Here is a 25,568-nt window from a genome sequence, read left to right on the forward strand (position 1 = left end):
GTATGGCAAGCCACCTTCATATAAACACTTGAGAGTGTTTGGCTATGATGCATATGTGCACGTACGAAAAGAGCAGCGCAACACACTCCAACCAAAGTCAAATAGATGCATCTTTATTGGATATGGTGACAGTGGTGAAATGGGGTATAGATTGTGGGATCCCGTTGGAAGGAAGATTATATGCAGCAATGATGTGATTTGTCATGAGGAAAGCATGCACAGGCAGCTCACTCAAAAATCAGAAAATAGGAAGGTCGTCTTTGAAGAAATCATTGTGAATAGACAGCAAAATATGCCCAATAATATGCAGCAAGGTGCTGCTGCAAATGTCCCTAATGCGCAGGGAATAGAGGCTGAGAATCAGCCCAATAAAGTTGCCTTTGATATGCCACAGATAGAACCACATCTGGGTGATGTAGGACACCGAGAGGAGGTGGTACAGCCACATATGGCTGATATGCAGGCTGAACAGCCAGCCAATCAAGATGATTGGGTAAGAAGATCCACCAGAGTCTCCAAACCTCCTGATAGGTTTGTTCCAGGCCATAACTATGTGGCTGATTTTGTCATGTTGATAGATTGTGGTGAGCCTTCATGCTATCAGGAAGCAATGAGAAGACATGATAAGAGAAAGTGGGAGAAGGCCATGCATTCAGAAATGGATTCTCTTATCAAAAATAAAACATGGGATTTGGTGAAACTACCAACTGGAAAGAATGCCTTACCATGCAAATGGGTTTATAAGATCAAGGTCACTTCTAATGCTGAGAACAAATACAAGGCAAGATTGGTTGCCAAGGGGTTCAAGCAACAGAAGGGCATTGACTTTGATCAAATTTTTTATCCTGTGGTAAAAATGACAACATTGAGGGCTGTTTTGGCATTGGTTGCACATGAGGATATGGACTTGTGTCAGATGGATGTCAAGACTGCATTTCTCCATGGTGATCTTCATGAGGAGATTTATATGGTATAGCCAAAAGGGTTTGTCAGTGAAGGCAAAGAAAAGTTGGTATGCAAGCTGAAAAAGAGCTTATATGGGTTGAAGCAGGCTCCAAGGGAGTGGTACTTCAAATTCCATACTTTCATGCAATCTCAGGGGTTTAGGAGAAGTGATGTTGATCACTGTCTCTATACCAAGAAAGCAAAGGATGGTAGTCTTATTTTGCTCATCATTTATGTTGATGATTGCAGGCAAATCTCGGTATGAGATCGATGCATTGAAGATGGGACTGCATAAGACATTTGATATGAAGGATCTTGGTGATGCAAATCACATTTTAGGGATGCGCATCATACGGGACAGAAATCAGAAATTGCTCTATTTGTCTCAGAAGGAATACATTGGCAAGGTTTTGCAGCGTTTCAATATGGAGGGAGGAAATATTCTTGGTACTCCATTGCCTCCATATGTGAAACTCAGTCAGAAAGACAGCCCACAGTCAAATGATGAGAGGGCTGAAATGGCCAAGATTCCTTATGCATCCGTGGTTGGAAGTCTCATGTATGCAATGGTGGCTACACGTCCAGATATTGCCTTTGCAGTGAGAGTTGTCAGTAGATACATGGCAACACCGGGCAAGAAGCATTGGGAAGCCGTGAAAGGTATCATGAGATATCTTAAGGGCACAATGCATGTGTGCATTTGCTTTGGGAACAAAGACTTGGTTCTTCATGGGTTCACAGACTCAGATTTTACAGGATGTGTAGACCAAAGAAAGTCTACTATAGGATATGTTTTCACCTTAGATGGTGGTGCTATTTCATGGATCTCTCGGTTGCAGAATTGCATTGCTTTATCTACCACAGAGGCAGAATATGTTGCAGCCACAGAGGCGTGCAAAGAAGCCATATGGTTATCTCGTCTAGTGGGAGATATTGGTTTATCAGGAGAGGTTCCTATTTTGCATTGTGATAGTTAGAGTGCTATTCAGCTAGCACGTAATCCTGCGTTTCATGCCAAAACGAAACACATCGAGGTGAAATATCATTTTATCAAAGAGGTGCTTGAGGATAAGCGTATTCAGCTTATCAAAGTGCACACTGATGACAATCCTGCAAATCTTTTAACCAAGAGTCTTAACCCGCAACGCTTTGCACATTGCAGAGTACAGATGGGTGTTGGCTGAGTTTCTCATGATTGAGATTCTCTTGTATTTTGTGTATATGTTTTCTATGTACACTTCTTCCTCTTTTTGGGCACATTGCCTAATCCAACTTACTATCATATCTCAGAACTAGATCCCCTTCTCCGATATACTTATCTTTGTACTTCAGATTGACCCTCCTTTGATTTGCTTCTTGAGGAGAAACATAATGATCCACAGCCTTCAACCGGTCCAGTGGTGCTTCCTGCAATTTTAATAACCTATTTGCACATGCTGAATTTGGCTCCTCGTTCATCGTCATCAAAAATTGAAGGGCTGGAATCTCCACTTCAATTGGCAAGAGAGCTTCTTTGCCATACACTAGATGAAAAGGAGAAAATTGTGTACCTTGTTTTACAGCGACACGACATGCCCACAAACACCATGGTACAGTGAGGTCCCAACTTTTCTCATGGGTTCTTATCATCTTTCCCATAATGCCAATTAACACACCATTGAAATACTCATCCATAGCATTGTCTGTGGATAGTGAGGAGTTGCATATCTGTGTTTGATTTTTAGTTTGTCACAAAGGAGATTCATCAATTCACTTTTGAACCCGGGTCCATGGTCAGATACAAGCTCCAAGGGTGAAAGAGCCATCAAAATGCAAGACAAATGCATTTTCCAAAACTTGGTCCTCCATCTTTGCCGTGTGTTCTTCCACTTCTTTCACCAATATGGGACCCTCTTTGTATGTGAGCAGATCAGCCAATCATGCTCTTGTAGACTCTTCTACCAGGAAGGTAAATGAATACTCTTGCAATTCAGTTATCCACCTAATCATACACCTCGAGAGATTAGTATTGCTCAACAGCTGCGGAAGCAAGGTACAATTGGTCAAGACTACAAAAGTTTGAGACAACAAATACGTTCGGAACCTCCGACAAGCATATACCAAGCTGGCCAACATCAACTGAGCTGCTGTATATCCCCTTTCAGCTTCACTTTTCACCCTACTGGCGTAGTAGGCCTCATGTACCTTGAGTATTTACCTTGTTGCAAGAGTATTGCTCCTATGGCATCAAGACCCACTTAAGGGTTTACATAAAATGTCTGCTTGAAATCAAGAGCCTTCACACTAGAAATGTGACCAAGCATCTCTTTTACAGCTTCAAATACCTCTTCACATTCACAAGTCCATTTCAATGGCTCATGCTTAACCTTTTGCTGGAGCGGAAACAACACCTAGGACAGCATGTGAATAAACCTTGCAAGATATTTCACTTTTTGAATGAAAGTATGCAATTGCTTGGTGTTCGAAGGAGTAGACAACATCATCAATGCCTTCACTTTATCTGGGTTAGGTGCAATTCCATTTTTAGAAACAGTATGCCCGAAAACCTTGATACTACTTCTTGCTAAACGACACTTAATTGGATTCAGTTGTCTACCACTTGCATCCACCCTTTCAAATACAACATCTATCTTTTGCAAATGCTCCTTGTGATTAATGTACACATAGATATCATCAATAAATACATAGCAAAAATTATCCAAATAAGGAGCTAGTACCTCATTAGAATTCTCCTGATAATGAGCCGGGGCATTCTTGAGACCAAAGGGCATCCGCTTGTAACAAAAGCACTCCAACGGAGTGATGAAGGTGGTCTTCAGTCGATCTTCTGGCTCTATAGCAATCTGGAAGTAACCCAAGTAACCATCACAAAGACTATACATCTCATGGCCGGCTACCCTGTCTAATATGTCATCCATATGTGGCAGAGGATAGTGATTACGCTTGGTAGCAGCATTCCAGGGCTTATAGTCCACACATACTCTCCATTCCCCAAAATTTTTTGGAACAATCACCACAGGGCTGGCCCATTCCGAATGTGTTATTGGCATTATAATATCAGCTCTCAACAACTCCACTATCTCTACTCTCAGCACTTTTGTTTGTTCTGGGCTTAATCTCCTCATCTTCTGACATACTGGCTTAGCATTCTCTTTTAACTCAATTCTTAGTGGCTTCCCTTGGAATCCCCTAATTTCTTCATACGAGGTGATGAACAAGTTGGGGTACTTCTGCAACATCCTACAATATTGATCTGGGTTTATTGTATGCTGAACCAGTTCTTGTATAGGCTCATGAGCATCCCTGGGCTGCATGAATCTCTCCATTACCTCACTTCTATCCTCTTCCTGTTCACTGAGTTCAGTTGTGAGATCCACTTGCAGATTTTCCATCCTTCCTACAAAGGCTACATTAGCATCATCACTGTCTGAAGTAAGGTTGCTCTCCTCTTCACTATCAGTATCACTTTCACTCTCCTCCTTTGCCTCTTTTTCAGGATTAGAAACTTTAGCGTGACTAACCATATCAAACCGCATCCTCTGTCCCTTAGAACTATGCACTATGATCACTCCGTCTCCCCAATTCTGTATTGCTCCTACCTTCCGTAACCAAGGTCTTCCCCAAATGAGTGGGTAAGCTCCTAGACCAGCTGGCATGACATGGCAATCTACCTTGCAGTGGACCTTGAATGCTTCAATCTCCATTCCGGCCACAATTCCCAAGGTCTTAACCCTAGCATGATTCGCCATTCGGATGTGAAACCTTGAAGGGGATGAAATCTTTAAGCCCAATTTCTCCACACGGCTATGTGACTACATAGATTTGAGCTCCACCGCCGACATAAGACTTACCAAGTCCCATTCCTTTGTGCCAGGCTTCTACTGAAGGCAAGATATATGGAAGCTCAAAAACTGACATTAGTTTGATTGTTTCCTTCCGAGGGCTCCACTTACCAGGGTTTACTGCTCTTCTCCATTCTTTCTTCAACTTGGGACACAGGCTGATCATCTGACCAAATGTGATGTCGGCTTGGAGAGATCCTCCACCAAATCATATTCTCCTTGCTCCTTCCCAATCGGATAGTCTACAATCTTGAATTTTCTTCTAGGCTTCTTGACCCATGTAATCCTCGTCCTATGGTAAGTAACCCCCTCTTCAGCAGGTTCTTCTTTCTTTGTACTTGTGCTTGCTTCATCTTCACGGTCTCTTTTCCCCAATGGCATGGCTGCCACCTCATCCTCTTCTAACCCAAGCAAGCTTACCACCTTCCTTCCGCTATCATGGTATCAGAGCACCAGGTGCTCCCACTCCCTTCATGAGTGTCAAGCCCTCCATTCATGAGGCATCTTCCATTGAGAGAGTTTTCCGTCGAGAGAGAGTCAAGCCCTTGCTTCCCTCAAGGCATTAAGCCCATGCTTCCATCAAGGCACAAGCCCTCTCTTTGAGGCACCTTCATCATCTCTTAAGCTCATCTTGTAGAGCTCTTTTCCATCTCCATTTCAGATAAAAAATCTTCCAATTTCGTTACATGGAGCTCAAGTTGCTCTTCGAAAGGTTTGAGGGTTTCTTGAGAGATTTTATGAGTTGAGTTTTCAGCTTTTTGTAAGGATCACTTTGAGTTTCTCTCTGATTCTGCATCTTCTGCTTTTCACGAGCACTACAAGAATTGACTCCTACAGCCCATGAGGAACTCTAACTCCTATAGCCAATGAGCCTCGACTACACCTACTAGAAGCTAAATCAGCTTCATTTACTAGGGCATAGCTCCTACTATACTTATCTAGTAGCCGGCTAACAAGCAACGGCATCTTTCACTAAGCGACCATGGCAATAATATTATAAAATGTAAGGTGGCATGGCTCCTCCATGTGCCACCCCTCCACCTAGGCTGCATTTAGTGAGATATGGCTCAAAGTCCATGGGAGAAGTAATATAAAATAGGTGGAGATGGATATTATGTTGGGTTATTCTCTCCCTATAGGATAGGCCCATGTGGGGGAGGTATAGATAGTCCAAGGATGCAAATTAAATAATAGGGAAAGTAGGATGAGGTGGCAAGATTCCTTGTGCCAACCCTCCACTTGTCCTCCTAGAGGTTTGAACATATTATAAAATTGGGATAGACGAAGGGAGTATCATAGACTTGAGATATGGGGCTTGATTTATGTGGAAAAATGAGGCAAAGGTTATCGCACACAATTGAGAGTGCGTAACCGCCTAGCCCACATGGGAGACTTTTCCACACACACCATACATGTGGGAGGATGCATTTATTGGGAGAGAGTCCCTCTCTTGGCTATAAAAGGAGGGGGCTATTCCTTGATGTCACACGCTCATTCTTGTAAAGCCACCTAGCTAGTACTTTGATATTTCCCTCTCATCCTTTCTTTCAAATAAAGCATGATCCTCTTCCCTTGATGTCTCCATCTTTACATTTCTCCTCCCATCATGTACATGCTTCTCTTCCCCCTCTCCCTTTCCCCTTGTACCATAGTCTCCCTCTTCATTCCCTCCCCTTCTAATCCCATTTCCCCTCCCATGATAACGTTTCGCCCTCACGTTCTCCTTTCCCCTATGGCCCTTCAGCATCACCATGCTTAGCCTTAAGACTCTGGTCCTGATTTCTTTTCCGGCTAATACTACCCATAGTCTTGCTTAATATTAATGTGATTTAAAGTAATCAAAGACCAAGTTAAAATATTACATTGACCAATATGGCAAACTAATTTTCAATTCAAAGTCTCTAAGCATTCATCATCAACAAATGACGGATCATTTTTGTTCTGTTTGGTCATTTGATCACGCTTCTCACCACTACCCTTTCCATTGCTACTGCTTAGCCTAGTAGATCACTACAAACACAATCTACATTGTAAATAGATATAAACGACCAAAAAAGTTAAAGGCATGATCAATGTATGGACATTGAATGTTCTTTAATAAGAATATATTTTTATCAAATGGATTCATGTCTATTATGCCAAATGAGATAAAACAAATAACAAGAAGTCTATTCATTTTGTAATGCAAGAAATCACTGACAAGACTATATATATTGAGTGCAATGTTTGATGCATATCCTATCAAAGATATATGCAAAACAAAAATCACTACAAACTAGGCTCTGCCTTTGATGGATCATCCTTCACAGCAAAGGTGACTTGAGGTCTAGGCTACACCACAGGCATTTCATTACTTAACTCAACCAGCCTCCTTTGTTTTCTCTCCTTTTCCCTGGCCTTCCTCACAGCATCCTCACAAGTGGGCAACTCCTTGCGCTCAATCTTGATCCTTAATTCGGGCTTCAATCCTGAGACAAAACTATCCTTCTTGATCACTTGGGGTGGAACCTCTGGCAGCAGGGCTGTTTGCCAATTATTCCACAACACAGTAAATCTACTCAGATACTCGTCTACAGTATGGTTAGGATGCTGCTGCAAACTACACAGCTCCCTCCACATCTTATCAGAATCTTGGTTGCATGCAAACTGTGCCACAAAGGCAGCCCTCACCTTGGCATAATTCGGAGCCCTTAGTGCCCTGTCTTCAGTATGTAAACCAGATATAAATTTTTGCAGCCAAACACGAGACTCTCCTACTAGACAAAAGGTCAATATCTGTAGTAACACTACAGGTGCATTCCTATCTTTGATCAGAGCTGTAAACTCCAGATTTTCAATAAACTTTTCAGGATCCTCATATGGCAACCCTTAGAGGTGGGGAAATTCATGAGCCATACTTTCCAGTTCTTGCTTATCTCTTGTACACAGTAGTCCCTCACAGAATCTCCGTCCTTTAGTGCCAAGCTTGCATCTAACTCTGCATCTTTTTCTTGTGAACGGCTTTTTCTAGGACTCTTTGGATTATAGCTCAAACATGAATCACACAGACTCGGTAATCAATGCAATCTTTGCTCCGGTGACCACACTTTTTACATTCCTCGCAAATAATCACCCGCATGCGAGGTTTCGTCATTAGATACTGCTCTTTACATTCCTCGCAAATAATCACCCACATGCGAGGTTTTGTCATCAAATACTGCTCTCCACACTTTTGGGCTTCCTTGTCATGGGTACACACATTCCAATTTTAGACACACAAGGGTCCCAAGCAAGATCGCCAAAAGAGATGATGAAAGAAAAGTGGTAGAGAACCTAATGAAAAGCCTATGCAACTGAAGACAGGATGAGTGTGAAGCAACTCTTTTTCATTCCATGGTAATGTTTACCAGTTCAGCATGCATGGTCATGCCTCAGACAACCAGGAGTAACGTTCATGAAAGCAAAAGGAGAGAAAAAAACAACCAGCAAATCAACATAATTCAATTAGCTCTGTAGAAGAGGTCAGGACTCCCTATGGGATCAGACTAGCAATATGGGCTCCAATAGAAATAGAGCAAATGCACAATGCCCAAAGCATGTACCCGGACCACAATGACTTGAGATGATACCCTCAACGGGCCACAAACAAGCACAAAGACACCAGGAGGACTCTCAATCGAGATGGCACAAGTGACACGATGAACAAGACACAGTCAGAAGAGAACAATGCACATCCGTGGTACCACAAGCGATAGGAATGAGCCACAACTCCTGCAGATCTTCCAGACTTCAGTCATACAAGTCTTCACCCTTCCTTGTCCACACGCATGGGCAGCTTCCCTATCAGCGTTGTCTTCACGGACACAGCAACCTCTCCTCAGTGTATGAGCAGTCTCCTGCGCAGTCCTTTTGGCTCTTCTCCCCAAATTCCCGTTCACCTCAAGAACAAGTGATCAGCAGCTCTTCAAATTCCAATGACAGAATTCCAGCGAAGGTCCCTCTATAATCATAGCGTCAACTCCTTTTTGGAATTCCCTTCATGCCACCCACGTAATGAGCCAAGTCCCCACGTATTGCAGCATTGGCTCCACATAAAATCGTAGCTTCCTCATGCAAGCCACCTCTCTACTTAAATTTTCCACGTCATTGCCTCCTTTACCACTCTTCTACCTTGCCTCAAAAACCATTGCTCACACAATTGGGGTCACATTTCACTAGCACACAACCATCCTTCAAAACAAGGTATTTTGATGCATGCCCACACATTTACCACATTGGATGTAACACAGATATTGACATGAAAACATTCCATGCACAAAAGACCATTTACCACACGTAAAAAAACACAAAAAAATTTTACATTTGACATTCAACCACCGATCCCATTGATAGGATAAAATCTGTATATATTTTTCTCCGCATAGATTGTGCATGAGGGTAGACACTGAACACATGATAGTGTTAAATTGCGGGTTGTGTGTGAATAAGCCAATGTAACTGGCTGCACATGTAAAAGACACTTTTATTTTGAACTTGAAAGACTAAAAGTTTTTTGCAGGGACTTATCAGGGAGATGATGAAATGCAATGTGGTTGTACCAGACTTCCAGAGCAAGGGTATCGAGTGTGTGGTCAAGTGAAATGTTTTAGGGGTCATGAAAGTCAAGTCATGACGGGTTTTTTTTAAAAATTTTCCTAAGTCACTGTGGTTTTGCATGTTATGGGAATTTGATGTGTTTTGCTGCCCATGTCAAGGGGCTTTTCATATGTGTATATGGGGAAGCATGCAAGCTTTAATGTGCATGCTAATGTGTGTGGGAATTGTGTGACTAAAGGTCCCAAATGTGCATTTAATGTGATTTGGGGGAAATGTCTTGAGAGTGGTAAAATGTTACTAGTGAGGTGGCAGATTAGGCTGAGGTGGCTGGACAGATTGAGAAGGCATCGTGCTCATACATGTGGCTACGTAATAGAAGAGGGAAGCTTCTGGTTGATGAGCGAGCATGGTACGTGGAGTCTGGGAGCTTGCAGATAAAGGAGAAAAGGAGGAGTCGGTGAGAGACAGACGAGGGGTACGAAAAGCTGTGTGCATAAACGAAGGGTTGAGCGCCTATGAAAATATGGGCTACTACGTGATGAGAAGGGAGCTTTGAGAACAAGCGCAGCCTTGCATCGGGTGATGTGCGTGGGTTGAGGGCTGGAAAGAACCGTACGGGTGGTACGGAATCTGAAGTGTAGGTTTTGTACGGGCTATAGTACGAGATTGTACAGAGGTGTTTTCGTCGATCAGTACGGACTGGTAGTACGGTGCCTTGATCGCAGGCTGAACAGGCACGTACGGGTCATTAAAGGTGGCTTCTACGAGCTGTACGGAAGATGGTCGTCATTTAATGCAGACTGTACGGATTACTGAATGGTTGTACGGACCTGCTGTCGTACGTATAATTGTATGGCTGTTTGTACGGTGAATATACCTGCAGGTTTTCAAATGATGATACCCGCCAGTTCTTCTTTTGAACAGCTTGTGGCCTTGGAAGTTGGGAGTCGTGCTGGCCATTGAGCAGTGGGCTGTGGGTTCGTAGTGTTTGAGGTTGACTGTTTTCTGAGTTTTTTTTTTGGGGGAAAAGTGCAGTTCTAAGTTCAGTTTGTTTCGGGCTGTGTAGTCTCTCCCCTCTTTCAAAGAGTCTGGGTGTGTTCTAGTCGGATTATGTGGGAGGTCGACTTGTCACTTGTGTGCTCTGGATACCCACTCTGAGAGTCGGTGCATAGGCTCTATCTTAAGAGCTACCATATTACAGTACTGATCCCGAAGAAGTCCTGAAAATACGACTTTGCCTCTAGAGTTGGATTCTGAAGAAGTGGATATGATTGTATGGGGGTCAGCGATGAAGTATTGAGTCATTTTGAGTTTGTCTGAGGATAGTCTTGTGTTTCTTTTTTTTTTTCACATCATTGTGTTGGCGATCCTACTGGGGACGGTCTTTGTTTTGGTGAGTGATAGTCCACCCAAGTCAAAGAGTGCTCAGAGAGAGTGAAGATGGCTCAAGATTTTGCAAGATTTTATGGTCTGCCCAATGAAGATACTGAGAAGTTCATTGAGAGCATGGAATTTACTGCTCTTATCAAAGACAGGAATGCACCTGAAGTGTTGTTGCAAATCTTGACTTATTGCTTGGTAGGGGAAGCTTGTACATGGTTGCGGGAATTTCAGGCTAGTTTTCAAAATGAGCAAGGAGAACGCAGGAATCTCACTTATGGAGAGGTAAGAAGAGGTTTTTTAACACGGTTTGCATGTACCAGGGATGCAGATGGAGTATGGAGGGAGTTATGTGCTTTGTATCAAAGGAAAGACCAAACTGTGGATGATTATGTGAGTAGATTTATGATCATGTGGAATAAATGGCAGGCAATTCTTTTGCCAGAAGTACCACCTCGTGTCATAAAGAAGGATAGATTTATTGCAGGATTAAAGCCTGAGATACGGGTGAAGGTTGAGGTGAAGGACCTGCCAACTTTTGAGGAAGCCCTGAGAGTGGCTAAGGAGAAAGAGAGGAAGCAAAGAAGGATGATTCAGTTGGAGTATGGCGTGCCCGTTGTTCCTTCTGTTACGGAGATGCCTGTGCAGAATGTAATTGAGCCAGTGAGGCCAGAAGAAAAGAAAGAGGGATCAATGAAGGATGAAATTCATGAAATGGCTGAATTAATGAAGAATCTCAGCTTAAACCTTATGGCAGGAAGAGGACGAGGTCGGACTCCAGGTGGTAGAGGAGCAGGTAATGCATCGAATTCAAGTGTTCAAGCACCTTTGCAAGGCGGGAGAGGACGAGGAGTGTACGCTCCGTATGTGCAATGCTTCAATTGTCTAGATTGGGGACATTATAGTACTCAATGTGATAAGCCTCCCAGAGTTGGCGGTGATGTGTACCCACTTCCTTCAAATTTAAATGATAGGTCAACTGATCATGGAGTGGAGATAAAAGAGCCTGGACCTTCAAGTAGTAACGGAGTAAAGAAGGTTCCCTTTGAAGATAAGGGGAAAGGCCAGTTTGTCAGCGTGCTTGGATTGGAAGAGAGTGATTTGGATGTTTTGCCTCTTGGGAAGAGAGACAGGGATGAAGAAGGAGAGCCAAGTGTTAAAAGAGTAAGCAAGTTGAAGATGTTGTTACTTACCAGATGAAAAAGGTGAGGAAGCCCAGACAGAAATACAAAACAGCTGATTATCCCTTGGGGAAGGAGCAGGCTGAATATGACTTGATTGCTGATCTATCTAACAGAAAGGTGGATATCACTTTTGCACAGATGGTTGGGCTTTGTCCAAGGCTGAAGAGAGAATGGAGGAAAGCTGTAAATCCAGGTAAGAAGAGAGTTGTGCATAAAGCAGCAAAAAATATTATGTCTATTTCGGAGCTTCCTGATATTTGCCCTTCGGTGGAGGCATGGCATAAAGGATATGAGCTTGGAGAGGCATACATTGATGGAGGTGCCCAGATATGTGTGATGACTCATTGCAGCTTTTTGGTTGGGCTAATATGATAGGATAAAATCTGTATATATTTTTCTCCACATAGATTGTGCATGAGGGTAGACACTGAACACATGAGAGTGTAAAATTGCGGGTTGTGTGTGAATAAGCCAATGTAACTGGCTGCACATGTAAAAGACACTTTTATTTTGAACTTGAAAGACTAAAAGTTTTTTGCAGGGACTTATCAGGGAGATGATGAAATGCAATGTGGTTGTACCAGACTTCCAGAGCAAGGGTATCCAGTGTGTGGTCAAGTGAAATGTTTTAGGGGTCATGAAAGTCAAGTCATGACGGGTTTTTTTTTTAAATTTTCCTAAGTCACTGTGGTTTTGCATGTTACGGGAATTTGATGTGTTTTGGTGCCCATGTCAAGGGGCTTTTCATATGTGTATATGGGGAAGCATGCAAGCTTTAATGTGCATGCTAATGTGTGTGGGAATTGTGTGACTAAAGGTCCAAAATGTGCATTTAATGTGATTTGGGGGAAATGTCTTGAGAGTGGTAAAATGTCACTAGTGAGGTGGCAGATTAGGCTGAGGTGGCTGGACAGATTGAGAAGGCATCGTGCTCATACATGTGGCTACGTAATAGAAGAGGGAAGCTTCTAGTTGATGAGCGAGCATGGTACGTGGAGTCTGGGAGCTTGCAGATATAGGAGAAAAGGAGGAGTCGGTGAGAGACAGACGAGGGGTACGAAAAGCTGTGTGCATAAACGAAGGGCTGAGCGCCTATGAAAATATGGGCTACTACGTGATGAGAAGAGAGCTTTGAGAACAAGCGCAGCCTTGCATCGGGTGATGTGCGTGGGTTGAGGGCTGGAAAGAACCGTACGGGTGGTACGGAATCTGAAGTGCAGGTTTTGTACGGGCTACAGTACGAGATTGTATTTCGTCGATCAGTACGGACTGGTAGTACGGTGCCTTGATCGTAGGCTGAACAGGCACGTACGGGTCATTAAAGGTGGCTTCTACGAGCTGTACGGAAGATGGTCGTCATTTAATGCAGACTGGACGGATTACTGAATGGTTGTATGGACCTGCTGTCGTACGTATAATTGTACGGCTGTTTGTACGGTGAATATACCTGCAGGTTTTCAGATGATGGTACCCGCCAGTTCTTCTTTTGAACAGCTTGTGGCCTTGGGAGTCGTGCTGGCCATTGAGCAGTGGGCTGTGGGTTCGTAGTGTTTGAGGTTGACTGTTTTCTGAGTTTTTTTTTTGGGGCAAAAGTGCAGTTCTAAGTTCAGTTTGTTTCAGGCTGTGTAGTCTCTCCCCTCTTTCAAAGAGTCTGGGTGTGTTCTAGTCAGATTATGTGGGAGGTCGACTTGTCACTTGTGTGCTCTGGATACCCGCTCTGAGAGTCGGTGCATAGGCTCTATCTTAAGAGCTACCATATTACAGTACTGATCCCGAAGAAGTCCTGAAAATACGACTTTGCCTCTAGAGTTGGATTCTGAAGAAGTGGATATGATTGTATGGGGGTCAACGATGAAGTATTGAGTCATTTTGAGTTTGTCTGAGGATAGTCTTGTGTTTCTTTTTTTTTTTCACATCACCGTCACACATGGGTACATTGCTCTGGAGTGCATCCATATTACGTTTTCATCACTGCCCTGTGAAAATAGGGAGAGAGCAAAGTGTGAGAGCAGGAACAGGAGAGAGAGAGAGCTGAAAACGATAGTTGCAATTAGATGAGTGTAGTACAACTAAAGAGAGTGATAGGTTTTGTCCAAGTGACAAAACCTTATCCTTCACTAACCGTAGTTAGTGAACTAACTATGGTTAGGGGAAAATACCTCTAAATGAGGAAAAAGTGCCCCTAACCTACTTATTACATTACATTGGTCACTGCTAAATTATAGCAATAATTCTAACACCCCCCTGCAGTGCCAATGTCATGTACAAGGAAATAATCAATCACCAAAAGGAGATAAGTTCAGGGCACTGCGAAATGCCTCAAACTTTTCACGTGGAAGTGCTTTGGTGAAAATGTTTGCAACATTGTCATGTGTTGACACATAGATCATACTGATCTCTCCTCGATGCAACTTCTCTCTAACGTAGTGATAGTGAACCTCAATGTGCTTCGTGCGAGCATGAAACATAGGATTCTTTGCCACTGCAATAGCACTCTGATTATCAGTGAGAATTGGAGAAGGATCCTCCAATGAAAGATGAAGATCAGCAAATAAACGACGCAGCCAAACACATTCAACTTACAAGATTTGCCCAAAAAGAAACAATTGCCACTTGTGGACTACCTAGTGTCATAGTCTCCAGCCCAATCTGAGTCACTGTAGGCATGCATCTGTAAGTTAATCCCCCTGGGAAACATCAAGCCAAAAGAGTTGGTACCTTGCAAATAATGGAAGATGCGTTTTACAGCCTGCCAATGCATAGTCTTTGGGCTGTGCATATATCTGCTCACCTGAGAAATTGCAAAACAATCTCCAGGCTTTGAAATTTCAGGAAATGCACTTCAGGTATGCAAGCTGAATAAAGCTTTGTATGGGTTGAAACAGGCCCCACGTGCATGGTATGCAAAAATTCATGCCTTTCTGACCAGCAAGGGGCTGCACAACAGTCCAACTGAGAGCACCCTCTACATCAAGAAGGATGGGGGGGATATTTTAGTCATCATTCTTTATGTAGATGACTTACTGCTCACAGGGTCAAATGAAGATAATATTGCAGATTTTAAAGCTGAATTGCAGACCACTTTTGACATGTCAGATTTGGGGCTGCTACACCTTTATTTGAGGATCCAGTTCACTCAAGAGAAAAGTGGCATCGGTATGTCTCAATCCAAGTATGCGCAGAAACTCTTGGACAGATTCAACATGTAGGATTGTAAGCCCATAGCTACTCCCATGGAGCCGGGACTGAAGCTTACAATGCATGAAGCAGGTGAATCATTTGATGTCACACTCTACAGTCAGGTTGTTGGATGCCTCATTTATCTCTGCAATACACGACTACCTCTTCCAACAAGTCTCCATTAAGGAAGGCTTTTTTTATGTCCAACTGATGAACATTCCATTGAAAATTTGCAGCCATTGTTATAACTGACCGGATGGTTGTCATTCTGGATGTAGGAGCAAAAGTCTCCTCATAGTCTATGCCCTTTTTCTGAGCATATCCTTTTGCAACCAGCCTTGCCTTGTACCGATCAATGGTGCCATCTGGCTTTCTTTTAACTTTGAAAACCCACCGTGTATCTATGGCATGTTTACTTGGTGGCAAATCGACAACCTCCCATGTCTGATTTTTCTGAATGGATTGCAACTCATCGTGCATGGCATTCATCCAATGCACATTATCCTGTGCCTCTTCAAATGTCTCAGGTTCCTCCTCATCAAGAAGAGTACCTGCATAAGCTGATTCAACTGAAAGAGCACGTTCCCCATGTCTTACTGCACTCCGAGTTCTACCAGGTAATGGAGCATCAATTTTACTCTCCCTGAGAGTTTGCAACAGCCAATTTGGGACTGTTTTTGCTGCATGTATATCTGCAATTTCTTGCTGAACAACCTCTTCCATAGCTTGTGGAGGTGGTAAGACATTCTGTGGCTGAATTGGAGCATGTGGAGGTATCTGAAAATTCTGATTTGCATAAGATATATGGAACCCAAGGCAATGGGTAGTAACCCTCAAAGACATCATCGGAAGAAGAAGGCAAATCAAATTCAGCTTGAGAGTGAGCTGAATTTTCTGAAAATATAACATCTCTACTGACAATAATCTTGCGTGTGACAGGATTGTAGAGACGGTAGCCCTTGCTCTCTGCACTGTATCCAACAAAAATGCATTTGATTGCCTTGTCAGACAACTTATGCCGAAACTCAATGGGCACATGAGCATATGCAAGGCATCTAAAGACACGGAAATGATTCACAGAAGGCTTTCTCCCCTGCCAAACTTCATAGGGAGTCTTGGTCTTCAAAGCTTTTGTGGGTGCCCGATTCAAAACATAATTGGCACACATGAGACCTTCAAGCCAAAATTTGTGAGGCAATTTTTTGCTTTTTAGCATACATCTATCCATCTCCATAAGAGTACGATTTTTCCTCTCAGCTTTGCCATTTTGCTGAGGAGTTAGCCTCACTGTAAGCTGATCTACAATGCCCTTGTCTTTCAAAAAAGCATCAAAATGTTGAAAATCATAAACACTTCTGATTTGCGTTTCAGCCCATAAACCCAAGTGTAGTTGGAGTAGTTATCTATAAAAGTGACAAAGTAAAGATGACCACCCAATGATGGAGTCCTCATGGGACCACAGACATCATTATGGATAAGCTGTAATTTTCGAACAGCTTTTATTAGATCCATCCTTCTTAAAAAGATTTGTGCATTTTACCAAGAATGCACCCTTCACAGGCATGTGGAGGATGTGTTTCAAGAGGAGGCAATGCATCAACCATGGCATGTTTTTGAAGCATCATCAAGCTGCCATAATGCATGTGTCTATATCTGGCATGCCATAACTCCACAGTAGGAGTGGACATTGCAAGAGCATGTGCTGGTCTTTTCTCATACATGTCAAGCTGAAAAAGACCACGTAACAAAGTGCCAGACAATATCAAGGCATAGTCATGCTCTCTGTCATGGACTGCACACTTGTCATCTTCAAAAATGACCTGAAATCCAGCTCTATTAAGAGTGGACACTGAAAATAGATTTTTTGTGATACCAGGCACATACAAGACATCAAAAATTTTGAATATTGAGCCATCAATGGCTGTAAGTTCAACTTCTCCTGTACCATGAACTGAATAGGAGGAGTTGTTGGCACATGTGACCTTTTTACCAACGGGTGGTGGATGTAGAGATGTGAAAAGACTCTTCCTGGAAGTGATATGCTTTGAGGCACCGCTGTCGAAATACCATGTATTTTGTGTCTCATTGACACTGAAAGCTGATGCATCCTTGCAAGAATCATAACTGCATGTCAGAAAAGCATAAGAGTCATGATTACAAGTGGCTGTACTATCCGGAGCAGCCAACTGAGAGTCTGAAATGCAAGACAAGAAGGCATAGTTGTGCTCCACAAAGTTGGCTGTAGCTTGCTCATTGTCAGATGCATGAGGAGCTGAATCTGAAACAGCCATACCGGAGCTGTTTTTCTTTTCTTTTGCAAGCCTTTTCTTGCATTCTCCAATGTAGTGACCTGGCTTTTTGCAGTAATGACATATTCCCTTCTTCTTGGGCTTACTTGCATCACCCTTAGTCTTTTGAGAAGGCTGTCCTGAACCACTGGAAGGCTGATTTGCTGAAGTCTTTGCCTGTCCCTTTACTTCAGGCTTGAATTTTGAAAGCATGGCACGTTCACCTGCTCGTGAAGCCATGTTTTTCCTGGTCTGCTCTTCCTGCAGCAGAAGTCCTATCAACTCGTGAAAATTGAGAGGATTTGGACCCCCCTTCAACGACAAATTCAGCGAGGTATGAAAGCTGAGATAAGACTCAGGAAGAGAATTCAGAGTAGTGGTAATCATCTCTGAATCAGGAACGATCTCATCAATATTGAGCAACTGCTCTCGTAAATCCTGTAGCTTTGTGAGGTGCACTGACATGGAGTCACCCTCTTCCATATGTGTATGAGACAATTCTCTTTTCAAAAAAGACACCCTGGCATCATTCCGAGCTGCATACATGCTCTCCAAAATATCCCATGCTGCCTTACATGACCGGATATGCGGAATGATGAATCTTTTCACTGAAAGAGAAATACACGACAAAGCTAAAGAATCACGTGAATCCCATCTCTTTTGCTCTGGAGTGGTAGGTATAACTGCACCAATAACTTGTGCTGCAGCTATACCCTGTGCACGACCTGTGCCTCCTCCTTGTTGGGGAGGGGTATTAGGTGCCACATTTGCTGGCCGGAACTCATCCCCATTTACATAGTCCCATAAATTACGGGAAATCAGAATATTGCGTACCATAAAACTCCAAAGGGAGTAGTTGGTACCATCCAGCTTATCCTCTTGTGACAGACCACTGAAACCGAAATCATTCTAATTTTGTTGGGCCATGTCTGAGAAAGAAAATACTGCAAATGCAAATCTGAATTCCCTTGCTGTGAATGGAGTGCACAAATCCCAAAAAACACAGCCAACTCTGGCTAAAAATGCAACTCAAATCTCTGTAATGTCTCTATCAGAAATCTGCCAGAGCATCCAATCTCTCCCAAAACCTGCCAAAAGTGCTTCAAAACACTCATAGAAAGGCAGTGTCAACTGAAACCTGCAAAATTGCTCTCCCAACACAAAAGCCCCAATTTGTGGCTTGAAATTGCAACCAGAAAGGGGCAAATGGTCTGGAAGCCCCAAATGTTGCACAAATTGCTCTCTGTCTGCAAATGCCCCAAATTTCTTCAAGGAAATTGCATCCAAAAGAGGGCAAATTAACTGAAAGCCCCAAATTTGCAATTTGTCTGCCAAAGCTCCAAATGTGCTCCCAAAAATACAGCCAAACAATGGTTGTATGCACAAGAGTCTGACAAAACTCTTTCCAATATCCTCCTGCAAAGAAAACCCTGCAAAAATGCAACTTTCCAAACCCACCTACAAAGTGACCTTCAAACTGTACGGAACTGTCAGTCTGGTTAAATGCAGCTGTACGAAAACGTACAGCGCAGCCTGTACGGTCGAAATCCGTACACCTGTACGGATGTACGGATCTATACGGCGAGCTGACTCGCAGTTTGTACGGATGGTACCGGGGCTGTACGGTCTGGCGACGACGAAGTGTACGGATTGTACCGTTGGTACGGGGGCTGTACGATCTAGCGACGACGAACTGTACAGAATGTACATGCAGAGTGTGCGCCTGTGTACGGAATGTATGGAACATGCGCTGCAGTTGTATGGACAAATGTACGGACGGCGCTGTCGACGAGCTGGTACGAGCGTACGGAACTATACGGCGAACTGTACAGTCTGGCGACGGGCTGTACAGCTGACGACGATTTGTACGGGCAGCCTGGTACGAACGTACGGAACATCCTAGAATGGTTGTACGGACTGATGCGAAATGGTACGGAAGCTGCACGGGCTGGGGCTGTACGGCGATGATGCAAGAGGAGCTTGGACAAGGAGCTGGGAGCACGTCCGGGAAGGAACACTGCTCTGATACCAAATGTGAGAATAGGGAGAGAGCAAGGTGTGAGAGCAGGAACAGGAGAGAGAGAGAGAGCTGAAAACGATAGTTGCAATTAGATGAGTGTAGTACAACTAAAGAGAGTGATAGGTTTTGTCTAAGTGACAAAACCTTATCCTTCACTAACCGTAGTTAGTGAACTAACTGTGGTTAGGGGGAAAAACCTCTAAATGAGGGAAAAGTGCCCCTAACCTACTTATTACATTACGTTGGTCACTGCTAAATTATAGCAATAATTCTAACATGCCCATAGGGAGTTCCTACAAACATTTTATTCATAGTCAAATATTTACATCATATCATCTTTTTTTGGGAAAAGATGTCTTTGGAGCTAGAAAAAAACCCATCACTAGCTAACTCTGTGCACCTATGTGTCTCCCTACATTATTCATAGTGCTAGTATTTTATTGCTTTTTTTTGTCTTATCATTGTTAACCCACATCTCACAATGTCAGACATCATCACTGTGGTTTCTAGGTCGGCATATCTGACCTCAGTAACACACTGAGATGTCACCAAGAACAACTCTTTGATTACCACATTTGCTTTGGCTTTTGTGTCACCCTCTAAATCTGAGTCGGACTCCTTCCTTTTGTTTTTCTAATCTGCCTTCTTCTTTCTACAGTCCTTCGCAAAATGACCTCGAGTGTCACGATAGAAGCACTTCTTCTGCTTCCTCTTGGAAGTGTCATCATCAAAGTCGTCTTTCTTGGACTTGGCACCGTTAGGCTTGCCCTTTCCTTTGCCAGCGTTAATCCTTTGCTAGCAACGCCTTGTCGTCTTTGTCGTTGTTGTAAAGCTTCTCCCTAGCTTCTTCTGTAGCAATAATGGACCCAACTCCTCAAAAGTCAGAGGCTTGGTCCTCCATCCTGGTTTCACAGTCGTAACAAAGCTTTTGAAACTCCAAGGTAGCCTCCTCAGTACCATCAAGGCCAAATGGCATGAGTCCATCTTCTGACCAACCGATGCCAGTTGATCCCTCACCACCTTGACCTTCGTCAAGTGGTTATGTACGGAATCTCCCTCATCTGTATCAAGATTGTAGAGCTGATGCTGAAGAAGTAAGATCCGGGATGTGTTGTCTGTCTCGTACAGATCCTTCAGAGTGACTCATGCCTCTATTCATGTCTCGGCCATCTGGATGTGAGGAAGCACAGAGTCTACCGTAGTCCCTGTGATCAATGCCAGGGCATGGGCATCTCTGTCTTCCCAAGCTTCGAGCTCCTCTCCATCTACTACCATGAGTATATTCCCCTATCTATCCACCATGTCCTCTGGCTTCGCCTCCGCTCCCGTTGTCAATTTCCACAGCTTCCGAGCAATTAAATGACTCCGGATCTTCACCTTCCATTTCGGATAGTTTGTCCCGTCCAGTTTCCCGGACTCTCCAAAGTTAGGGATGGTGAAAGAAAGACATCTGGGGGAGGGGAAAGGAAGAGCAGAGGCTGAAGAGGTCGACAACTTTGCTGCTAGACCACACAATAAAGTCGATCAAACTCAACCCTCAATAGACTAGAATTGCTTACGCACCTGACTGAACCTGAGTCACCGTCCTTCTCGCAAGGGCATTGTCCTTCAGTCGTAGAAGTCGATTCCCAAGAGTTTCTAAATCAGGGCCGTCTTTCAGCAAGGTCCCTGCCTTCAGGCTCCCACATTTGTGAGCCTCCTACTTGGGCTCTTATACCATGTTAGAAATGACGCAACAGAGGGTAGGCATAGCGGAATAGTGATAGAATAGCCCAAGATCTCACACTATGGTGTGGGCTATGGAATCACAAACTTCTTTACTTAATGTGCATAGAATAGATGTGCAGACTCATCAATAGACAATGAACCAGCCAGATAGAGAAACCACCAAAATAATATATTTCTGTCCAAAGCTATGGACACAGTACAAAAGAGAGATAGATCCAAAGTCCCACCAAAGGTGTGGTCCTCTGATCTTACCACAAGGTACTCCTATCTGCTAGCTATCTCTAGACACGAGCCCACGTGCTCCACCTCGAGCATAAGTAGACTTTCCATCTAGATCCCTTCCACCTTGCTGTCTTTGCACCAGCCTAGGTGGGCAGGACCCTCAGCTAAGTCTGCAGCTACTGTTTGCTCTCTTTTTCTCCAGTGATGAGGCCCAAGACGAGCTCCCTGCTGCTCCTTTCTGATGGGGCTTTTCTGCTGCTCCAAGTGATGATTAATGGAGGCCCAAGTGCCCCCTTTATAGGCCCGAAGGGCCCTGAGAAATGGCCAACCCAGCGGGGGGATGAACAACCTTTTGGCCGACTTGGTTGGCTGGCCCAACCCTAACAGTCAGCCTGGTTGGCTGGCTCAGCGAGCCCTATATAAGGGCCCTAGCCAGGCCCTTTTGTGCTGCTGCTAGGCTGCCCTTTGCTGCTGCTGTCCTGCCATCAACAGGTCCTTGTGCAGGCCCCAAACCTGCCCTGCATGTGTGCTCCTTTGATGCTGAAGTACCCCGCCATGCTGCAACATGTGCTCCTGCTAGATCTGCCCTCTGCCAGGCTCCCTCCAGCCGCGTGTGCATCTCTGTACTGGTCCGTACTGCTGCTGAGGTCAGTCGCCATGTGTCACCATCATACAGCCACTCCTCGCCTTTGTCTGGAGCTCCAAATCACCACTGATCTGCTCCTGGACCTTCTCTAGATGTGCTGCCCACATGACAGCCATGATGCTGTCCATGTGGCAGCCTCTTTCTCTCTTTTCCTGTGAGGTACTGCCCATGTGGCAGCCCCCTCTCCATGTTCTTCCCTCTGGGCATGTCCTGCCCTAGGTCTCCCTCCCCCACGCTCTCCTCATATGGGGGCTTATAGATGGGGAGGTGACCTTTCCAACAAATGCTCCAATCATATCTCCTGTGTGTCCTCAATGGTGTTCTCTGGCTCATTATGCACAGTCAGTGTAGGAGCTAGAGGACAATGTTGCTGAACTCTAATAGTAGGCTTGGTGGGCGCAAGAGAGGGGGGTGGGGCATTGCCATGGCTACCGAAGCACAGTCCTTGCTATCCAAATTATACAAGGTTCAACACGGTTTGGGTGTGGCTCAAGCGCGATTTGGTGGTTGCTTAATTAGATCACAGTACAGTAGAAGTGGCACTACATGAAATCCAGTCGAATGACTCCTGCGCTAAAGTCTTGTTGGGTGCGCACACATGTGAATGGGTGCACATTGTCTATAATAATTAAAGTCAATAAGTAGACTGTTGTGGGTGCACATTGTCTATGGTGGATGAAGCTAGAGTCCTGTGAAGCTACGTGAACTCATAATTTTATAGTGCTTTTTCTCAATGTAATTGTTTCTTTTGAAGATGTCTTTCATGTATATGGGGGGCAGCTGGCTCATCAAATGCTGCATATCCTCAGAGGTGAATTTTCAAGATGCTATCTATCTTAATATCTCTGTAATTGTTGCTGAATGGTATCTTAAGAAATGCAGCTCTCTAGCCGTCTTCTGGTGCTAGCCTTCATTGTGGTAGTCCTGCATACATGTTCCCTGTACCTACGTATGAGGACCAGTTGCACTAGATGTGAACATGATAACATGGGATCCCCCCTTTACAGCATGGATTAGTTAGTTTGAACCTTGTGAGGCAACCTGCTGCTGCTGAGACTGTATGTCTTTAATGCAAAATTTTAGTTCATATGTTTATGTTGTCTGATTACTTAAAAAAATATTGTATGTGAAAGATAATAAGCCTCCAGAGTGATCAATACTTTCCTTGGGATAATGCATTAATCTCTGAATTTGGTTGTTTTTATTCATTGTAATGGCAAGGATGTTCCAAAATACGCATCTTTAGAAGACCTGAAGGATGGAATCAATGTTTTGAAGAGGTTGGGTTGGATTTTGTGGAACTTTTTGCTGGACATGTTGTGGTATCAATAAAATATATTGATGCTAAGTGCAGTGAATTGGTTGAACAATTTTGCAATCTGTCTGTAGGCACTTTGGGTGCACCGACGATTCCTATTCTTTGCATGGACTAGGGGTTTCACATCCCATGGTAACTGTATCTCATCAAAAGACAGTGTCAACCAACTCACCTCTGAAAACAAGGACTATGCTTTGCAGCATCAACAGTTTCAAGAGCATGAAAGACAATTTGCAGATACATGCATCTATGCATGCAGTGGTGATGAGATTGAAGATGCTCAGAGACAAATTGTTTTTGCTGCCACGTATAAGTTATGGGTCTTATTGGTATGCATGAAAATTGTTTCTCGTCTGATGTTTCTGTTTGGTTTCATTTTTATTTAAGTTGTCTTATTAGTATGCATGAAAATGGTGTTTCTGTTTGATTTCACTTTTACTTAAAGGTGACTTCAGTATAATTCTTTGCAGGTACCACCCACAGCTCAGTACTGACATGTTTGCTTTAAAATGCAGAAGTGGAAGGAAAATGACGTTTATGACAACTTAGTATCAGAGATGTGGCAAAAGGAACTCTGTGCTCTGGAACAGCTGCTAAGAAATAAAGGTGCTCATCAGATAAATTTATGGAAGGGTTTACTTGGTCGTTACATTGGAAACTCTGACTTAAGAGCTTTGCAATAAAAGAAGAAGCTGATGAGTTATCTCAAATAGCAAGTATTTTTTCCTCCTTACTGAAATGATGGCGAATGGCTAGCCAGCAAAGGTTATCTTCTCACGCACATTGTTAATGATGAAGTCATTAGAACAGATGAAAACGACTCCTTCAGAAGAAAATCAAGAGAAGCAAACAGGGGTAAAAGCTATCATTTCATTCACATGTTTCAATCCCACACGCTCATCTCCTTGTCATCTGGAGCATGATAAGGTGCAAATATGCATGCCACCCCTCATGTTTTCATCTCCAAGAATCAGGGCTTGTTTACAATGAGCATCCTTATTAGAATTGACAAAATTGAATAATTTGATCATGCTCTGAGAAAAGAGCAGTAAACCTTCAGTCCTTTAATTCAGAAATTGAATTTTACAACAGTCCAGCAATAGTCGTTTAAGCATTCCAGGGTGGTCTTGGATTCGAACACCTTGTTGTGAGCTACAAAGACTACTTTGATAAGCATAGGGAAGGGAGCTAAGACCCAGTAGCCATTCTAACACATACAGTGTGGATGTACTTCAGCAGGGATAGCTAGTTGTACTTTACTGTCTCAATTTTAGCTGCAAGAGATCATTCCTATTATTTTAATTTTCAGTTAGAAAGAAACAGAATGATGGGTTTGATGTGGCAAATAGCCAGCTACACAGTAAAGAAATGCTGGATTTCAATAAAATGCAAGTGAATATTTGTTCAAGGCATGAAAAATCTTGAGTTGCAAGTTTTGACAGTTGTAATGAAAACTCAATGTGATACGGTTGGAAGGTTGTGAATTAGACCATAATATTGCAACTTCGATAAATATAAATTTGAAGTGGGCTTTATTCTTTTTTGCAAAACTTATTCTTGAGTGTCCAAGAAAGTGGTAGGAACAGGCTTGGAAAAAGCACAAAAAGAAAGAAAGAAAGGAAGAAAGTTTATTAAAGTCTTCGGAAGACCGATGGGTCTATGAGACTGAAAAACCTGGTACAAATGAGCCGTGGTGGTGGAGCTACTAAACGAGGGTCCACACCAATGCAAATGCAAAAAATCCAGAATGTCAGTACTAAATCCTAAGTACAACATAGTCATGTCATGTCATGTAGGAGAGAGAGAGAGAGAGAGAGAGAGAGTTTATTAAGGTCTTCAGAAGGCTGATGGGTCTATGAGACCGTGAGAAACCTGATACAACAAACCTGAAAGGGTGGAGCTACTAAACAAGCATCAACACCCATGCTACATAGCCATAAGAACATCAATACGAAGTCCCAACATAACATTAGTAGGACCCTCCCCATCATCACTATTACCATATGTCATCAAAGTACAGAGAAATCCGGTCCAATGTCATAGATACGGGAGTCTCCCCTCACAAGGAAGAAGGTGGGCCCAATGATCGGTGGGACATTGGTAGTATAAAGTTAGAGAGATAGTGTTGTCGGTTGTCCGTAGGCGCTTTTCGGTGTGTCTGTTGGCGGTGACTATGCGACGGACTAGGGCTATAGGGACCCCATCCTATCGCACTCAAGGAATGTCTTCAAGTGTAATCT

The 25,568-nt window shown here is 43.4% G+C and overlaps 1 protein-coding gene across 3 annotated transcripts in view; it reads left to right on the top strand.

The window, feature by feature from the left end:
- LOC147892924 (Protein prenylyltransferase superfamily protein) overlaps nt 1–24,740 on the top strand; it is a 133,856-nt gene extending 109,116 nt beyond the window's left edge. For 2 of the 3 annotated variants that reach the window (XM_087387122.1, XM_087387123.1), the window contains exons 9-10: nt 23,400–23,657; nt 23,844–24,739. In XM_087387122.1, coding sequence (XP_087243248.1) covers nt 23,400–23,657; nt 23,844–24,011 — 426 coding nt within the window. In that variant the 3' untranslated portion in view covers nt 24,012–24,739. Of the gene's footprint in view, nt 1–23,399; nt 23,658–23,843 lie in introns of all 3 variants that reach the window. The other variant, XM_087387124.1, reaches the window with a different exon arrangement.
- Nucleotides 24,741–25,568: the final 828 nt, after the last annotated feature.

Source organism: Dipteris shenzhenensis, chromosome 16, assembly GCF_047967505.1.
Source record: "Dipteris shenzhenensis isolate YYH24624 ecotype China chromosome 16, Dip_SZ_1.0, whole genome shotgun sequence".
NCBI lineage: Eukaryota > Viridiplantae > Streptophyta > Polypodiopsida > Gleicheniales > Dipteridaceae > Dipteris > Dipteris shenzhenensis.